The 16570-nt window shown below is 40.9% G+C and overlaps 1 protein-coding gene across 1 annotated transcript in view; it reads right to left on the minus strand.

Annotated features, from left to right (window-relative positions):
• The window catches only part of ZNF827 (zinc finger protein 827), an 82005-nt gene extending 76937 nt beyond the window's left edge, over nt 1–5068 (minus strand). Inside the window, exons 1-2 of the mRNA XM_086611995.1 lie at nt 5047–5068; nt 3026–4036 (exon numbers count right to left, since the gene is read on the minus strand). Of these exons, the coding sequence (XP_086468121.1) occupies nt 3026–4036; nt 5047–5068 (1033 nt within the window). The remainder of the gene's footprint in view (nt 1–3025; nt 4037–5046) is intronic.
• Between the last annotated feature and the right edge of the window lie 11502 nt (nt 5069–16570).

Here is a 16570-nt window from a genome sequence, read left to right on the forward strand (position 1 = left end):
ACCATGGGCTTCAGTTTTCCTTCATTGATATTGATGTCTATTTTATGTCACATGGTGTCAATTTGTTGGAAAGAGTGACTCCAGTGAGAAGAGAATCAGCCAGTGCTTCCCAAAGAAGCTTCAGGAACAAAATTGCCAGCACTGCAGGCAAAAAGTTACACCAAACAAGCATTCAGTCAGTAAAAGACGGGTCTGCCACTCATGCTCTTTTGAAAATGGCATCAGAAATTTAACAGAGATTCCAGGCTTCCTTTTAAATTTCATCCCAAACACGTGAGCATTTTATAAAATCGGCAATATTAACAGATTGATAGAAAAGTTAATCTTCTCTGTACCACTCTACTATAACCTGTCCAAGTAATGATTAGGTCCACCAAACCTGACATGCAGTTTCAGAGGTGACTACATTCTGACAAGCCACGGCTCCAGCTTCTTGCCTGAAGTAATTCTGAGCAAATAGGTCAACACGGTGGACAAATGAGTAGCAGGCATACTCTTGTTATTAATTTATTCTCCTCTTTAAGTAGCTTCCATCTTTGCTATTCCTTACTTGTCAACATCTGATTAATCTCACTGAGTATTGATCTCATAACCAAAGCTAGATGTTGCTGGTGGGTATCAGATTTCTAACAACAAAGCAAACTCACCAGTGCCTTAAAAGCTCCAAGTGTGGGGGGGGAAAGGGGGGGAAAATCACCTCTCAAGCTATGCCTACTGGGAAAAGATGTCTCTCTTTGGGAACAAGACAAAAAAAAAAAACCTGCATGTCTCAAGGAGCAATCAGACAGACACAAAAAGATAAAACATTATAAAATTAAATACTAATTTTTGCTTTTATTGCCATAAGGTCATAGCTGCAAAAGGAATCAGGAACGTGCGAATTTACTTTCATGGCAAATATACACGCTCAGCTGCCCTACTCAACTTTTAGGGAAATGAAGTCTTCAATCAAAGGTCACTAAACAGTGACCTCTTTTTGCAAGCTGCATTTCTCCATGGCTGAAGGAATCAAGGAGTCTGGCATTCCATATTCATCATCCAGATATGCTAATTTCTTTTTATTTTCAGTTGGTTAATTATTTAGAAAGGGAAAACTTAATAGCACATCACAAAATGCACTTAAAGAACTCTTGTTACGAACATTACACTATAAAGATTGCTTGGATGACAACTGGCATTGGCCCAGCATGTATGAACTGAAAGGAAACACCCTTCCTCTTGGGATACTAGTCCCATATATTATAAAAAATGAATAGTTGTTCCTTGGTTACCAAGATCCTGAGGCAGTCAGCCCCCATTGTTATCTTTTAGCAGCACAGTATGCTCGGGCCTTGAGCGAAAAGAGTAGTTGCCAGGAATTTGCTGCATCAGAGCTAGTTTATACAGTGCCAGTACCACCAGCACACTTGAGTGCTGGTACGGAGCACTCCCCTAGTATAAGCTGCACAGACAAACGCCACAGTTTGCTAGTCAAACACAGAACCTGAATTTTACTACAATAATTTACTTTTCCCCAGTAAAAACTTCTGATGTGATCAGCTTTTTCTCCAGTAGGAAATAAACTAATAACTTCAAATAAATTTTAACCTTATTAGTTTTCTATACTTTTCTGCCTTTCTTGTATGAAGGTCAGTCTTCATGGGAAAAGTTACATTAAATTAATTCCCACAGTCACTGGTGTAGCCAGTGTGGGTACCCTTATTCCCACATAAAAGGACCTTTTCTTGGTTTAGCTTATGTTACTTCAAACAGGACTTCATCTAAAACTAATGAAAACTTTAGGCCAGACCCATGCCAAGAATAGTTTCGCCTTGGCAAAACACACCAGCAAAACATTTGTAGAACACATGTAACTCAGAGAAAAAAAGCTGGTACCTGCTACACCTCATCGCATCCCTCCCCTTCCTCTTCCGAGGGAGGAATGAGCATTGCTGCCCATCCAATAGCTTCTGCCCTATGAGTTTTTACCAAGAGCTGCACTGGGACAGATCAGATCTCATAATATCCCTAACCAAAAAGGTTAGGTTAGGAAGACAGCAGTGCCATTATACAACGTCCATTTGAGGTTTCATGTCTGTACTCCGGCTTGCTGCACCTGTACAGTCGAGCTAGTATTCCTGACAAAATTCAGCCTGATAAAACTCTAATACACTGAACCACTTTGTGCATCTTGTGAAGATAGCTGACACGCTTCCTTCCCCTCTGCAGCAGAACACCATGCCAGGGAGAATACTGATGACACCTGAAGCCGTATGTTCTACCAGAAATATGCATCCATGATGTGAACTTTTTATAGAAAGAAATAAAGTAAACCTTATTTTTCCTTATTTTGAGGATTGATCATGTAAATTTCCCTCCATGGCTTGCCAGTTCTTGAAAGTTTTTGTTACCATGACTATTTCTTCTTGTACCCTATAAGCCTGATTCCTTGACTGCCGACAGCTGGAACTGGTGGAGGGAAGTCAGAAGTGCAAAACGGTTCTTGTTGAGCAAATTGGAGAAATGCAGTTTGCTTTTTTTTTAAAAAAAAAAGAAAAATGACAAAAGACTGTAAAATATCAAACTGCTGCAAAAAATTTTAATGAAAAGTGGCAACATAATAATATACTCTGGTAAATTAGGCCAGGGTAGTAAGCGATTATACAAAAGTCCATTTGTGACAGAGACAGCAGGAGGGAGAATTCTCCCTTGTCCAGTACTTCAAAAGCACCAGTTTTGTACATGCTCACTGATACCGTGAGCTCCCTGACAGGGATTCTTTGATCTTCTCCATTAAATATTTTTGTGGACTTATTCTGAACTTGGTAAGAGGGGGAAATATCATTGTATGGAATAATATATATATTAAAAAAAAGTACTGAACTGTACACTCATATCTTTCAAACATGGAAATATTTGTGACAGTTTGGCCTCCAAGTAGTATTTTAAAAAGCTTTTATATTGTTTACCTAAAGTACCTAGTTTTTATTCTCATAATACATGAAATCAAACCAAATCCCAACCCATTGAAGAGATGTTGCCATACCTGTACTAGTGGGTTTGGATGCTCTTGCCTTAGGGACTGGGAGTAACAATAATTCCAAAGACTGTGGTGGAGTTGCTTTCTCTTGCTTCATCTCTGAAAGCTGCAGGGGATCCTCAGCAACCAGTGATTTCTTCTTCTCAGCCAACAGGGTGCCTGCAGCCCTTGCAGCAACCTCCTTGAGAAGGGCAGCTGAAGAGGTCATGGAAGCCAGAGAAAGGAAAGAACTAGCCGGAGGTGGGTGCTCCTGCCCAGGAGTCATGCTTCTTTCACTTACTTTCTTAGATAAAGCTGCTAACGTGGAGCTGGCTGACTGAGAACTAAAAGGTGAGGAAAAGGATTCGAATCTTATAGTGTCTTCAGTCCTTGAAAGAGATTTGTCCTGCAGAACAGCATTGGCTGCCGCTTTCAGTTTCAGGATAGCTGAATCAGGGGACAAACCACAGGTGGTGGTTGAGTTTGGCAACCACTTACCTTGATTCCATATAAAGTGACTACTTGCATTGTATTGGTCACTTTGTTCCTGTTTCTCAGCAAGCTTTCTGGCAAGAACACTTAGCTGCTGGGCATGATGAGCAGGTGGAGAGAAGGAGAGATTTGAGCCAAGATTTACAGGGGACTCTACTTTGCCGTTGACTGTAACAGCAGCATCCAGCTTGAGGGAGCCAGCCTCCAGTAGCCGCCTCAGGTTACTACTCAGTGGCTTATTTGGACCAGGAGGTTCTTCTTCACACAGAGATGACACATCAGGAGAAAGGTGCTCTTTACTCTGCAATGTGTCTCTTAGTGCCTCATTTTCAATAGATCCCAGCTCCACTGTGTTGCTGCTAGGAGTTGCACTTCCCAAGGAAGTATCTGGGGAAGTGGACTGCTCTTGGATTCTGTCCTCAAGAGACAACTTAAAGTTCTCCTGGACTTCTCCATATGATGCTTCTGAAGGAGTTTCTGAAGAATTTCCAAACCAGCGTTCCTCTTCACTGAGCTCACCTTCCACTTCCTCCTGTCTGGTACCATCTGTGTGGAACCAAGAACAACAGTATTATTCCCAAACTGGTGTAAAATAGCTTCTGTAGTATGAAGTACGCCTGGCCTCTGCATGATCCTCCGGAGTAGCCACCTAACATCCCCCTAAAGGGTATGCACTTGGCATCAGCCTCGATTGAATGACCAGGAAAAAGTTTTTAAAAAATTAATAAGTCTTTCTTTGAAGACAAAACCATGACAAGCCTGTCATCTTTCAGTCAGCACAACTAAACCAGTTAAAACTGCAACAATGCAAATAGACGTATGAATATGTATTATCGGTATAACCTGTACATCCTGCAAAATATTATGAACTCTGTGGGATAAAGCAGGGATTTACCAGGCCCAGAAATTACTGGATACTCGTGTCTTTGTACAGCTAACACAGGCATGCCTTCAAAACCAGATCAGGTGTGTAGCTACTCAAAGTAGTTCTTCCAGTGACTTTAAATCTCAGCCCAATCCTGCAGTGACCCCTATCTAAAATAAAATAAAATTTGTACCGACAATACACAATTCATTCCTGAATAGCTGAAATGACTAATACATGAATGCAGGCTAAAACTCGCATCTCTCCAACTATTTGAGAAAGGAACACCATACACACAAAACTAATCTTTGGCTTTTTTCCTTTCTATATAGACACTACTTGCTTGTCATTAACATTAATGAAGAGTGACAAGCAAAAGTTTTAAAGATAATCCTAACTGCACTTAGTTTAGCTGAAAAGAAAAAAGAAAAAAAGTGTTGATGTCAACGCAGTTAGTTACATTTTCTCCTCTCTGTTAACTGCAACACATCTAGTCTCTCCTGAGACCTAACTGACAGTGTTTAAAGCACTGTGACCCTGGCTTGCTCTTCTTCCTGATAGCTATTCAAAGTCATACAGACATTACCAAGACTTTTCTTGCAGATCTGGCTGGCCAATCAGAACATGGTTAAGAACAACAGCAATGCTAGAATTAAATTCACGTTATCTTCTCTTGCCAGGTACCTCTCACGTTTCTTGCTTTTAGACTCCATGTCCCAAGCTACAAAAGAATCTTTGTAATCATACTACAGCAAAACAAAAGGATTTAATATAACCCTCCACTGGCACTCTGGAAATAAGCCTGTGTGATATGTACTGTATCTATGATCATGTATTATTCCCAGATTCCCTATTTAATTCCAGCAAATTACAAAACTTGAAGAGAAGCTGATGAATAAAAACTGAGATTTATATTACTGCTTTGATCCAATGAATTTAAGGAGGAAAACCTCAGCCAAATGTATCATGAGTATAAAGATAACAACATACACTCTGAAAGCAAAGATTTTTTTTTAATGTTATATAGAATATGAGGAATAGTCTCTCATAATAAGTTCCTTTTACTCAAAACCCTTTGGAAAAAAATTCACCAATGTTTTAAGAGCCCACAATAAAACCACTCAGTTACCTTAGATTACTAACTCAAGCAGAAGAGGGTTAGCATCTTTCCTATTCAAAACAAACAAAAGCAAGCACTTACTTAGTGTTTGTTTTTTTTTTTTTACATTATCCAAGTTAACATCACAGACACTGCAAGATTAACAATAACATGTGCATAAAGGCCAATACTATGCACATTCAAATAAAGATAGATGCTTATCAGTTGAACCAGCACTTATGCAGGTTAAAGGAGAACTGAATGTATTCCCTTTTCACCCTGCGAACATTAAAAAGTAACTTGAGGCATGCCTGTACAGCTGGATGCACTCAGGTGAGAGATCCATCCACTCATCCCAAACGCAAGAAAGTTCTGGTTTGGAAGCCAAAAAAGCAGCTTACTGGCACTTTGGCTGAACTGATACACCAAGAGCAGGGCACATCCTCTGGGACACAGCCTAGAGTTGACATCACTACACAGGTTCTGAGCCAGAGCTAGCTTGCATCCTATCACTTACATTCGTATGTCTGCTTACATCTGTCCGTGTTAAAACAACCCCTCCTCTTCCCCGCAAACCCTACTCTATCTGTGTGTCTGCTCCTCTTCCATAAACAGGGAGGGAGAATTGCATTTCCCTTCACTCAAAGTCACCCAAAAACTACAGTTTGAGAGATATTTAAGTGTAAATGGTTACAACAGGAAGTGGGTTTTTGCTTTAAGGAAAATCTCCAGCATACTAATCCCCTAAACTTCTCCATTCCTTGCCATGTACCTCAAGTTCTTAATGTTGATATGTTTTCTTGTTGCAATCAGCCTTTAAAATACCAGTTAAATAACACTGTTTTACAAATCTCCCAATCTTGTTCATCCTACTTGCACTGGAAATGAATTCTTCATTCTCACCTGCACCAGTTTTCACTCTAACTATAAAAGTAATGTCCTGCATATATTTTCACTGTTTATCCCTTCCCTCTAAAGTTGACATCTCAGGGAACACTCACAGTAGCTGAGGAACAGGACATTGGCATTTGAAGTTAATGGTAAGAACAGGGAGAAAGGAACCACATCTGCCATGGCAGAGTTGCAATACAGCTTTCTTTGATGGTAACACAACAACACTATGCCTGGAACTAAAAAATAAGGTAGCAATAGCATGGATTGCCTTTCTTTTTCCAGGCATGCACGTTTTCCATTGGTCTTGCCTATGTGAACAGCAGCCACCAATGCTTTATTGACAGGGAGCAGCAGGAGAGCAGTACTCTTCATTTAAAAGCTTGCTATCAAGTCCAGAATTTCCCTCCTCTTCGGGGAACGCAGTGAGAGCTCCCCCTCCTGTTGCTGATCTACCTGTAACCACTCGAGCACTCAAATCTCCAAGTAGTCTCCATAACAAAGGGCAAATTTCCTCTGCAGCATCTCTATCCCAAAAGCCAGCTGGATTTCTTCACCACCCCCCCCCCCCCCCCCCCCCCCCCAGCAGTGCAGTTTCCTTCTGTACCCAGAAACCAGACCTCTAACTGCTGACGCAGTTGTCATTTTCCTCTTCTCAGGAATTCCCTGAGTTGCTGCAGCACCAGGTCCGCTGTGTTGTAAGGCTGTAAGGTTAATGCTGAAAAAGCCAGCATCAGTGTCTTATCATGAGCTCAGTCAAGCCTCCTTTTAAACACTAGTGAATTGCTTTAGAAGCAGAACAGCGACGCCTGGCAATTTCATTTCTAAGCAAAGTTGCCGTTCAAGGTCTTCAGGGCAGGAGTTTAATTCACATTAACTTGCGAGCCTGTGAGTTTGAACAAGCTTGAGAATTTCAGGAGAAATCAGCCCAACTCCTATGGGAACTTTCCTATGATTTCAAATCAAATAAAGCCTTCCCTCAGAATTCAGAGGGTTCATGGGACACTCAGACTAGGTTTGTCTGAAACAGGAGCCAACCTCTACGTGTCTGTCAAGAAACTTCAGCTGTTTTTCAGGTCTGTGGCAGAAGAGCTGCATGACATGCTTTTCCCTTCTCTTGCAACACAGCTAAGGAACTCCAGTGAGAAGTCCTTGAAAGCTAGGAAGAGAAATGTAACACCACGTTTAAATTTCTTCTCTCCACCATAAACATACCGTAGTTTGTTATTACAGAATTACTTAGGAACGTTAAAATACTGGCATTCCATTTCTATTGAAGCCTGAAATGCTAAACACATGCAAGAAACCACATCGAAGTTGCAAAGCAAGGAAAGGTAACTTCAGAGTTAGGGGCAAATTGCCACTGACTGCATTTGGAACAAGACCTGGCTGGGAATCTCACCAACATTTACTGAGTAACGGCTCATCAGGTTGCCTCTTCTCAACATGATTCAAGAGTCAAGACCTGTCAATGCTTCTCTCTCCTGATTTCCATGGCAGTTCTAGCAGGAGAACCGCTTCCCAAACCATTTGCCACTGGCAAAGGCAAGTGGAAGCTACAGATGTCCTGCATGCTTTGGGACTAGCCCATCACACAGCACCCAGGAGCCTCACACAAGTAGTTCCTACTCTGGTCAGTAACGACAAAAGGCACCACAGTACTGTTGGGTGACTGCTGCCACTGATGTAGCCCAATATCAGACAATCTCTGGCAAAGCCACAAATGTGTGCAGAAGCACTGTTTGGAGAAGTGCCAGTTTCCCTCACTCGCCCACTCATCTGCTTGTTTTCAAATAGGGGGAAGTTCTATTTCCTCTTCAAGAGATCAGTTTGACAGACAAATCTTATTGATCCCAAAGTATGTTATTACTCTTTGTGAGCATCTGCCCTTTTACTTAGAGTGGTGATTAGAATTTGACCCTGACATCAATAGAAATGTAAATATTAACTTGCCCAAATTACTTATATCTGAAAACTGGAAAAGACAAACATGTTTGTTGATTTATATACTAAGCCACCCAATTCAAATGCTGGAAACCTTAACTGTACCCAGTATAAGGTACATATGCCATTCTTGAAAGTGGCAAGTGTGAGATGTTCCACAGTTCCACTTCGTAGGATTTGGAGTGGAGAAATATGAATGTAGTAGGCTAGATCTAGAAACAGTCTGTGCAGCACATGGAAATCAGAAGAGTCTCCGAGTTATGGCCCTGAGCGACAGACATGGACAGTGAAAACGTGATTGAAAGAACATCATTTGGACCACCAGAGATCATCTGTGAAGAGGCTACAGTGAAGGAACCCACTCCAAACAGACTGAATTTTCATGCTAAGAGAGACAAAATTTCACTTTAATCATTCAGTGCAATGAGTAAATTAAAGAACTTCAATACAGAATTAACATTGCAAATCCATATGCTCCAGTGATATGAAACACATGGAAGCTGTAATTATGGGATTACAGAACGAAAATTAAAACAAATATAAAAGTAGGTAGAAGTCAAATAATTTCAAAGAAATGTGCGCAGGAAAATTGCTGATGAGATAAATTAGGTAAGATTGCCCTAACTTCAGCAGTTACATGTCAAGAAAAATGTGGGAATCTACAGGACCAGGATTTAAAGGAATAGGAGAGCCAAACCTCATTTTTGTTATCTTGATATCAAATATCTTGATCTATATAAGGATTTCAGATATCATCATTCAAGTTTGTGTCAATATAAATGAAGTTACAATTGCATTCTTCGGCTGTTTGGCACCCAGGTCATCTTCCTAACTTGTTGCCCCAACCGCTTATTTTATTCCATTTCTAACACCTATCATAAACTATTCTCTGTATTATCTTATGGTAAACACTATACCTAGGCGTACCGAAGGAGCTAGGATTAAGTGGTAAATTTACACTCGGGAACTGAGGAGCTCTGCAAAGATACCTAAAGAATTTAAAAGGATGCATTAAACTTAAATGAAGCAGCAAGCCATCCATAAGGAGTTCTGACGAAACACAGGCTGACTCAGATGAACAATCAGTTTAAGGCCAAGTAAATAGGCAGATGCATCAAAAATAAGGCAGAGACAACACCTGAGCAACCTAGAACTTGGGCTCATGTGACTTTTATCAAGAATAGCAAGAAAAGGGGAGTGAATGAAGAGAAGCAGCAGCTGACAACTGAGAAGACATGGACAACTCTAAAGGCATTTAACTGGTCATGGACAAGGAAGGGGTGAGAGAGAGAGAAAGAACTGGTGTGCTCATATTTGGCCTCCAGAATGGCTTCCCATGTCCTAACTCGCTCCTGTCTGCTTTCTTAGAATGCTCAAACAAGAATTAGGGATCAGGCCACAGGCCAAACTCAACTCTTCTGGCAGCTTATTTCAGAAGACTCTCTCTTTACAGGTGCTGTAACCCAGGTTCCATCATGACTGTTACCATCCGCATCACATCCAAATAAGAGGAGTTTCCCGTCACATGATGGCTGCGCTTTCAAGAAGAGGACACAGGCCCACAATGTCTCCATCTTAGCTGTGTGACAGTCAGCCAACTTACGCCCTTTAAAACTGGAATACAGAAGGATACTCACTTCCTTCAGCCAAACCCAGTGAGTACCACTGGCACAGAAGCTTTGAAGTTTGCCAGACACTGGTTGCTAGCCACCCTGGGCAGAACAGTTTTAGTGAAACAAGGAAAGCAGAAGCCATACTGGAGAAGCTCCGGGACGAAATTAGAGGCAAGGAACTTGAAGTCCTAACTGCAAACAGCACATTCAGTGAGAACTATCAGCCACAAAAGTGTCACATCAGAATTTAGTGTAGACTGTAGATACCTTTAGGTAAACTATGTACATTGTGTAAGTGCATCATTTTAGCAATGGTCAAAAATAATTACAAGAGATCACATCACCTTCTAATTCACATTGTCTCCGGGTGTCAGCTTCACACAAACCATTCCCGATTTCACAACCAGGTGCAACAGAAAGCAGCATGCACAGGCCTAAAAACGGCCTGTCATACCTGGGAAGTCTGTTCTGTGATCTCCTATATAAATTGCTCAGTCTAGCTACCTTTTTGTATTCAGGCTGTTTTTTTAAGTATTTGAAATAAAAAAGAGTGAACGTCATTTCTTTGGGCTGAACAACCTTTGTGAGTTCCCACACCCACCAGACTATGTGGATGTGCATGCTGTAGGAGAAGCTGGGCACACTGGGCACTGACATCCCACAGGCTCCACCTCTAAAAAGCACCTACAGCCACATTCAATTAGACCATACATCCAGAGCAGCAGCTATGTCGATTTTCCCAGAGGTATGCTTGCAAGAAAATCATGATTTTAATAAAGACACAAAGGCCTGTCTTAACTCCTTTTGTTTTATCGACAGAAGGAAATAAAACTTAAAAGTCACAGTTACATAAACAGTCATGTGCTAGAGTGCCCTCAGTCCCCCATTTTCCCTTCATGATTTCTGTGACCTGTAAGAGGTAAGCAGCACAGGAAGTCACTGTCCTCTTTGAATAGAATTTCTGGCTTGCTCACTTATCAACGGGATGATTATTCAACTCTTGACCTCATCAGAAAATGGTTTAGCAGTGTTGCTGGTGCTTGAACCAAAATTCTCTACTGCAGGCTGACCTAGAGAGAGCAGCACAGCTGCAAGAAGGAACTGCCAAAAAGCCATAGCTCTTCTGTTCTGTCCTTCTCCCCTGTGTTTAAGATGTGTGAAAATTCTCACACAATTAGACAGGAAAAGAAGCCCTAGGTAGGACTCTGTATTTCATCTCCCCATCTTCTAAAATAATGATTTTTCTAACTGGAGGGAAGGAGGAGAGGGGAAAAGAAAGGCACAGCTTTTAAAGACAAGCATATATCCTCTACTTTTATCCCTAACTTAAAGTGACTTTGAGAAAATCCACTTACAAGAAAACTCCAGAATATTCACCTAGCAATTTCTCTAGTACTGCTTTTTTTAAAAAGGGCTCCAAGGTGAACACGATTAGAGAAAGTTAATTACCTTGCAGTAACTGGAACTCCTCAAGATGCTTTGCCGATATGCACAAACAACTGTGAATGTGCAGAAGTACCATGCATTCAGGTTTGCCAACTGCTAGACAACCACAGAAGGTCAAAACGCATGCACAGCACCTCAGCTTCCTCTCGAAGGCAGAATCCAGGTGTGATGGATTCTTCCAAGGAAGAAGGAAGCAGGATGGATTACTGAAAAAGCTTGTCACAGGCAACACAAAACTGCCTTTATTTCCTCTCCCTCAAAGGAGGAGAATTTTGTGGTAGATGGGAAACAGACAGCGGCCTTTTATTTTCAGCCACAAGCCCCAGAACAAATGTGTCAAGTGGGTTTCATTACCTGTCAAAAAGATCCTTCTTTTACTACCTAAATATCTATGGAAGAGGACAGAAAAACGTAGTTTCTTCTGAGGTGAGCTGTAACTACCTGATGAAGGTTCTCAGGGCTATCGACAGACCACAAGTTAGGACCTTACAGTGACAAGTCTGATCTCCCCCAAAACAAGTTCTTCAAAAGAAGACCGACAGAAGTGGTGGTCCTGTGCCCTCCTTTACCTTTGCTCTGTTGTTCGTTTGACTGCTCGGTGAGCCAATTTCAACTCACGAACCTGGCAGAAAACTACTCACTCTGCCAAGAAATCAGAACAAAACCGATGCCAATGAGGCAGGAACGGAGAAGCAGGAGAGACAGTCAACAATCTGAGCCACTTATCTCCTGAGGTCTTTTGGGGTGCAAAGCATATCACGTCTTGTCAAAGAAAAAACACCAGAGGATTTTCCCTCCCATCCCAAATCTCAACCATGTACTACGCCTCTCAGAGAAGAGCTGGTCCTTGCACTCAGGATGGCCATGGCAGACAATATCATGCAGGCTGCCTTAGAAACCCTCTCTGGGACATCTGCAGCTGGGCTGACCACCATAAACTCTTCTGATACTAATTAAAAAAAACTCTGCTCTAGAATTGTTTGGCAGCATCTTCCTGGGAGAAGAAAAGCCCTAAAGACCAAGAAATAATATCTTAACACTGAGGCCCAGTAATCAGCAACCCTGCAAAGGAGGTGGGCAGAGCAGTATGTCTTATAGTGTAATATATAACACTGTTACATACATGTATGTACATATATATAGTATATTTGTATAATAATACATATACAACATTTGTCTCACCACAATTTAGAATTGCTTTGTTCCAGCTGGATTTTGCCACCATTTGAGGCTCAGTGAGCTGAGTACTTGAGGTGCGTGCATGAACAGAACACTCATGTCCTTAAAGAAAAGGAATATTTTTGAAAGCCATTTCTCAAGTGGTACACCACAAAAGAGCATCCTACGCTAAAAGCTTTCATCTGCTGATTTGACCAACACCTAGAACTCCGGGAGCGAAGGTAGACAAAAACAGTTGACTTTTATGATTGAGATTTTCAGAAGAAACAAATATTTCTGAAGTCATCTTACACTGCAAAGGCTTGCCAGTAGCCCCAAGACAGATTCATAAAGCACATAAAGTGTCAGTGTAACAATAGAAAATCATGTTTCTTACAAAACATATTTTATGGTACTGATGTTGTTCTTGTAATACTTTCATGACGACTGAGCAAAATACCACAGCCAGCTTTATTGAAAGTTTCTTCCACAGGCCCTCATGAACATCCTATAATAACCTATGGCTGAGCTTAGACACACCTTTCATAAAGCACGAGAATAGCAACCAGACTGATTTATACACTAAAGGAATATGGCCAACTGAAAACCTGAAGTTCTGCACATTAACATATTGAAGGAGTACATCTCTCTTGCCTCATGAAAACAGAGAACATGATAAACCATTTGCTATAAAACCACTTTTTTAGGCAGCAACTTCTGAGTCAGATTCAAGTTCCTTATCAGGAATTTCAAGCTTCCTTGGGTCTTTTAAAACCAGCTCTGATATTAGATTAAGACTCTGATAGATTATAAATTTGAGGACAAAGTAAACATGCAGGAGATCAACTGTTATTCCCACAGCTCTACTTGAAACGGGAATCGGCTTTAACAATCTTTGATGGTTCAAGTGGTCCATGTGCAAGTCTACCCAGAGAGACCCCCCACACCTGGAGTCGTAGTGTACCATTTACATCAGTGCACATTTACCATTGTAGGCTCACTTACGTGTTAAGTTCGGTACAGTGAGTAGAAATTCTACCTTTCCCTAGTTATAAGGAAGTTTAAAAAAATCCTTAAAATTATTCATAGTTAGCCAAAATTCACTTTGCTCGTTTCATTTGTTTTACTCGAGATAGTTGTCTATGACAACAGGCTGTTGCAGTAAGGAAGTATTAAGTATGAAAAGGTAATAAGAATGTTGGCATCTCCAAAATAAGAAGAGTTAAACATTATTCTCAAGTCTTTTATTATCTTTAGCGCATACAGACAAGCCCTATCATCTCAACCTACTTCATAAAGGAGGGGAAATTAAGATTTCCCACCATAGGCCTTCATTAAAAACGAAACACCAAACAGTTCTAGCAAACAATTTGGAAAAGCTGGCTACAACCAGAAGACTAAGATCTCTAAATAAGGGAAATTAGTTTCCACTCTAGCTCAAGTTATTGTGTGAGATAATCACATGAATGCCAAACAGTCAATATAGGAAACCACAATATTTTAAAGCTATCCTTGAAAGACAATTAATTCCATGAAAGAGAACGGATTTTATTCCTTTGGCAGGTCATTAATGAAATCTTCTTTGAAAAGTTGCTTACGGAACACAGACCAGTGTCTCTATTAGGAAATTCTAAGCAGAAACATTAAACTTCCTTATCTTAAACATAGCCTATCTGCAAACCAGAGGCTCAGTTACTCATTTTCAAATGGCTACTCGCTTTGTAGTAGTTTTATTCTAGGTCATAGTCTTCTGCTATGTATTTGAGGTAGAAGACATCAAAATACAGATTTTTTTTTTTTTTTCTGATGAGATCTCAGGCTGCAATTATTCTTGATTTACAAAAGAAAAGGAGATGGAAGGAAAACCATGGTCAAACTAGACAATCACTAGACAATTGAGAAATTGAAAGATCACACTATGTTATTAAGATATCTAAAAGAAAAAAAGCAGAATAACAACCTCACTTCTTCATAACTTTCATTCCCTAAAAGGCAATGGATTTCAAGAAAGAAAGTGAGTACCATGTGAACAATCATGGAACTAGACAAAAACTTGACCTATGACCTGGAATAAAAGGCTCAGAAATGAAGGAAATTTATCCATTTTCAGAGAGGTAAGCCTCTGCCTTGAACAGCTCAAGTAAGACCAGCAGGATTCTTTCTGCATACCCCACAATGCTTTTTGGTGCCATGATGATCAGTATCATGACTGATCAGTTAAAGACTAAGCATAAGACGTGGTTTAGAGGATCCATCTGCTGACTAGATGGCTCAAGGCATCTTAAAGTGATTATATTCTTCTTGGCTGTCAGTGGTATCCACAAGGCTTTGGCAAACACTAGAAGAAAACTGGGAAAACCACACTTAAAGGTATCACTTTTGTGTAGTGAGCAATTCCCAAGAAAAGAAACCTCCATAACAAAACTGAAATAAGGCATTAAGCATGATTAGTAGTTTCTTATATCACATTCTGTATGATCTAGGTGCCAAAAAGGCAGGAAAGCTTTGCTTTCTAATCTTCATTTAACCTGGTAACAAATAAAACTGGTAGTCCGCTTTATTTTGCATAACTATGTTGTCTGGTTTTGAGCTACATCTATAAACTCCCTGCTCTTACTCAGAGCCTTCATCAGGTAACAATTCATCCTAATTAAGGCTTGCACCTGGCCTGTCCCTCCCCAGAACCGGCTGCAGCAATAGCTGTCTCAACTCTTCACTGCAACAAAATGCATCTTCATTGCCTGAAACGCACTGCAAGCCTCAGCACAGTCGCAACCCTAACAGTAAAAAGTAGGCACGAGAACGCTTACATGTTCCTCACAATTTACAGCAGCCAAGAATAAAGAGATCTGCTGATGCCATAGATTATGGAAACACTGATTTACCCTCAATACGTGCGACTCATTTTAGTGTGGCTAGTCATTTAAAATTGACAGGGTCACCACAGCAACATGACTTTAGTCACCTTTACAGTTGGAAAGTAAGCGGATGAGAAGTTGCAAGTGTCAATTCAGCTGGCAAGAGGGGCTGACTAAACTGAGAAAAGTGTTCAAACATCCCACTTTGTTGCACATAAACAATTTGCGTTGAAAACCAGTAACTCCCTGATAACAATTGCAATTTAGCATTATGGCCTGGGAACGGTCATAAGTTTACAAAAAGTTCTCACATTACCTGAAATGCTAAAATTGATCTAAAAGCTCCAGGAAAATGCCAAGAATCACCTATGCTCTGAGCTGCACTGTGCAGGGCAATTCCAAACTTTCCTAAGGGACAAAGCGTAGACCGAAAGGGTAATGGAGGCACCAAAACCACACTGGCTGATTACCTGCTCCTTCACCCATTCATCTCAAGGAGTCGCCCTCATGTGCTGTACACACCATATAGGATCGTGCCCTTAAGCAATCCAGAGTAAATTTACCATAGCTACCAGGATGTATCAGAAAAAATTGTCTGCTAAGGTTGATAAATCGGTCAATTACCTGCTTCCTTGACTTTTATTCCTGTGTAAATGTTTTCATCCTTACATTGCCAGTACCAGCACCTATGAGAAGAACGAACCGTATGTTGCCAAAACCAACTATTTAAATTACTAGCAAATCCTTAATTACTATAAACAAGATTACAACAGGCTTATTTTTTTAAAAAAAAAAAAGGTTTCTAAACGCCAAAGCAATAGCCCCAGGAAATAAAGCTCCCTTGCTGTCATTATTTGAGGCCGCTGTCTCCACCTTTACTCTTGCTCTGTCCATGACCCTTAGTGCTCCCTCAGCTCACCCGAATGTCACAGCAAGAGCACCTGCTGTTGCTCCTTCTATACCCCCTGCATGGCCGAGCGTATACACAGGGCATGAAGTTCCCAGTCTCCCCTCAGCTCCTCCTATGATGTTCAAACCACTTTCTTCCCCAAGCCACGCACTCCCCCAGCCCCTATAAAAACATACAGAGAAAGGTAAAGATGGGCAAATACTACTGAAGCACCACGGTTACTGACTTCCTCTTTAAGGTAGACATGCTCTAGTGTCCCTGGTGGGAATCTAAAGAACAGCAAAATCCTCGCAGGT

Source organism: Tauraco erythrolophus, chromosome 5 (assembly GCF_009769465.1).
Source record: "Tauraco erythrolophus isolate bTauEry1 chromosome 5, bTauEry1.pri, whole genome shotgun sequence".
NCBI lineage: Eukaryota > Metazoa > Chordata > Aves > Musophagiformes > Musophagidae > Tauraco > Tauraco erythrolophus.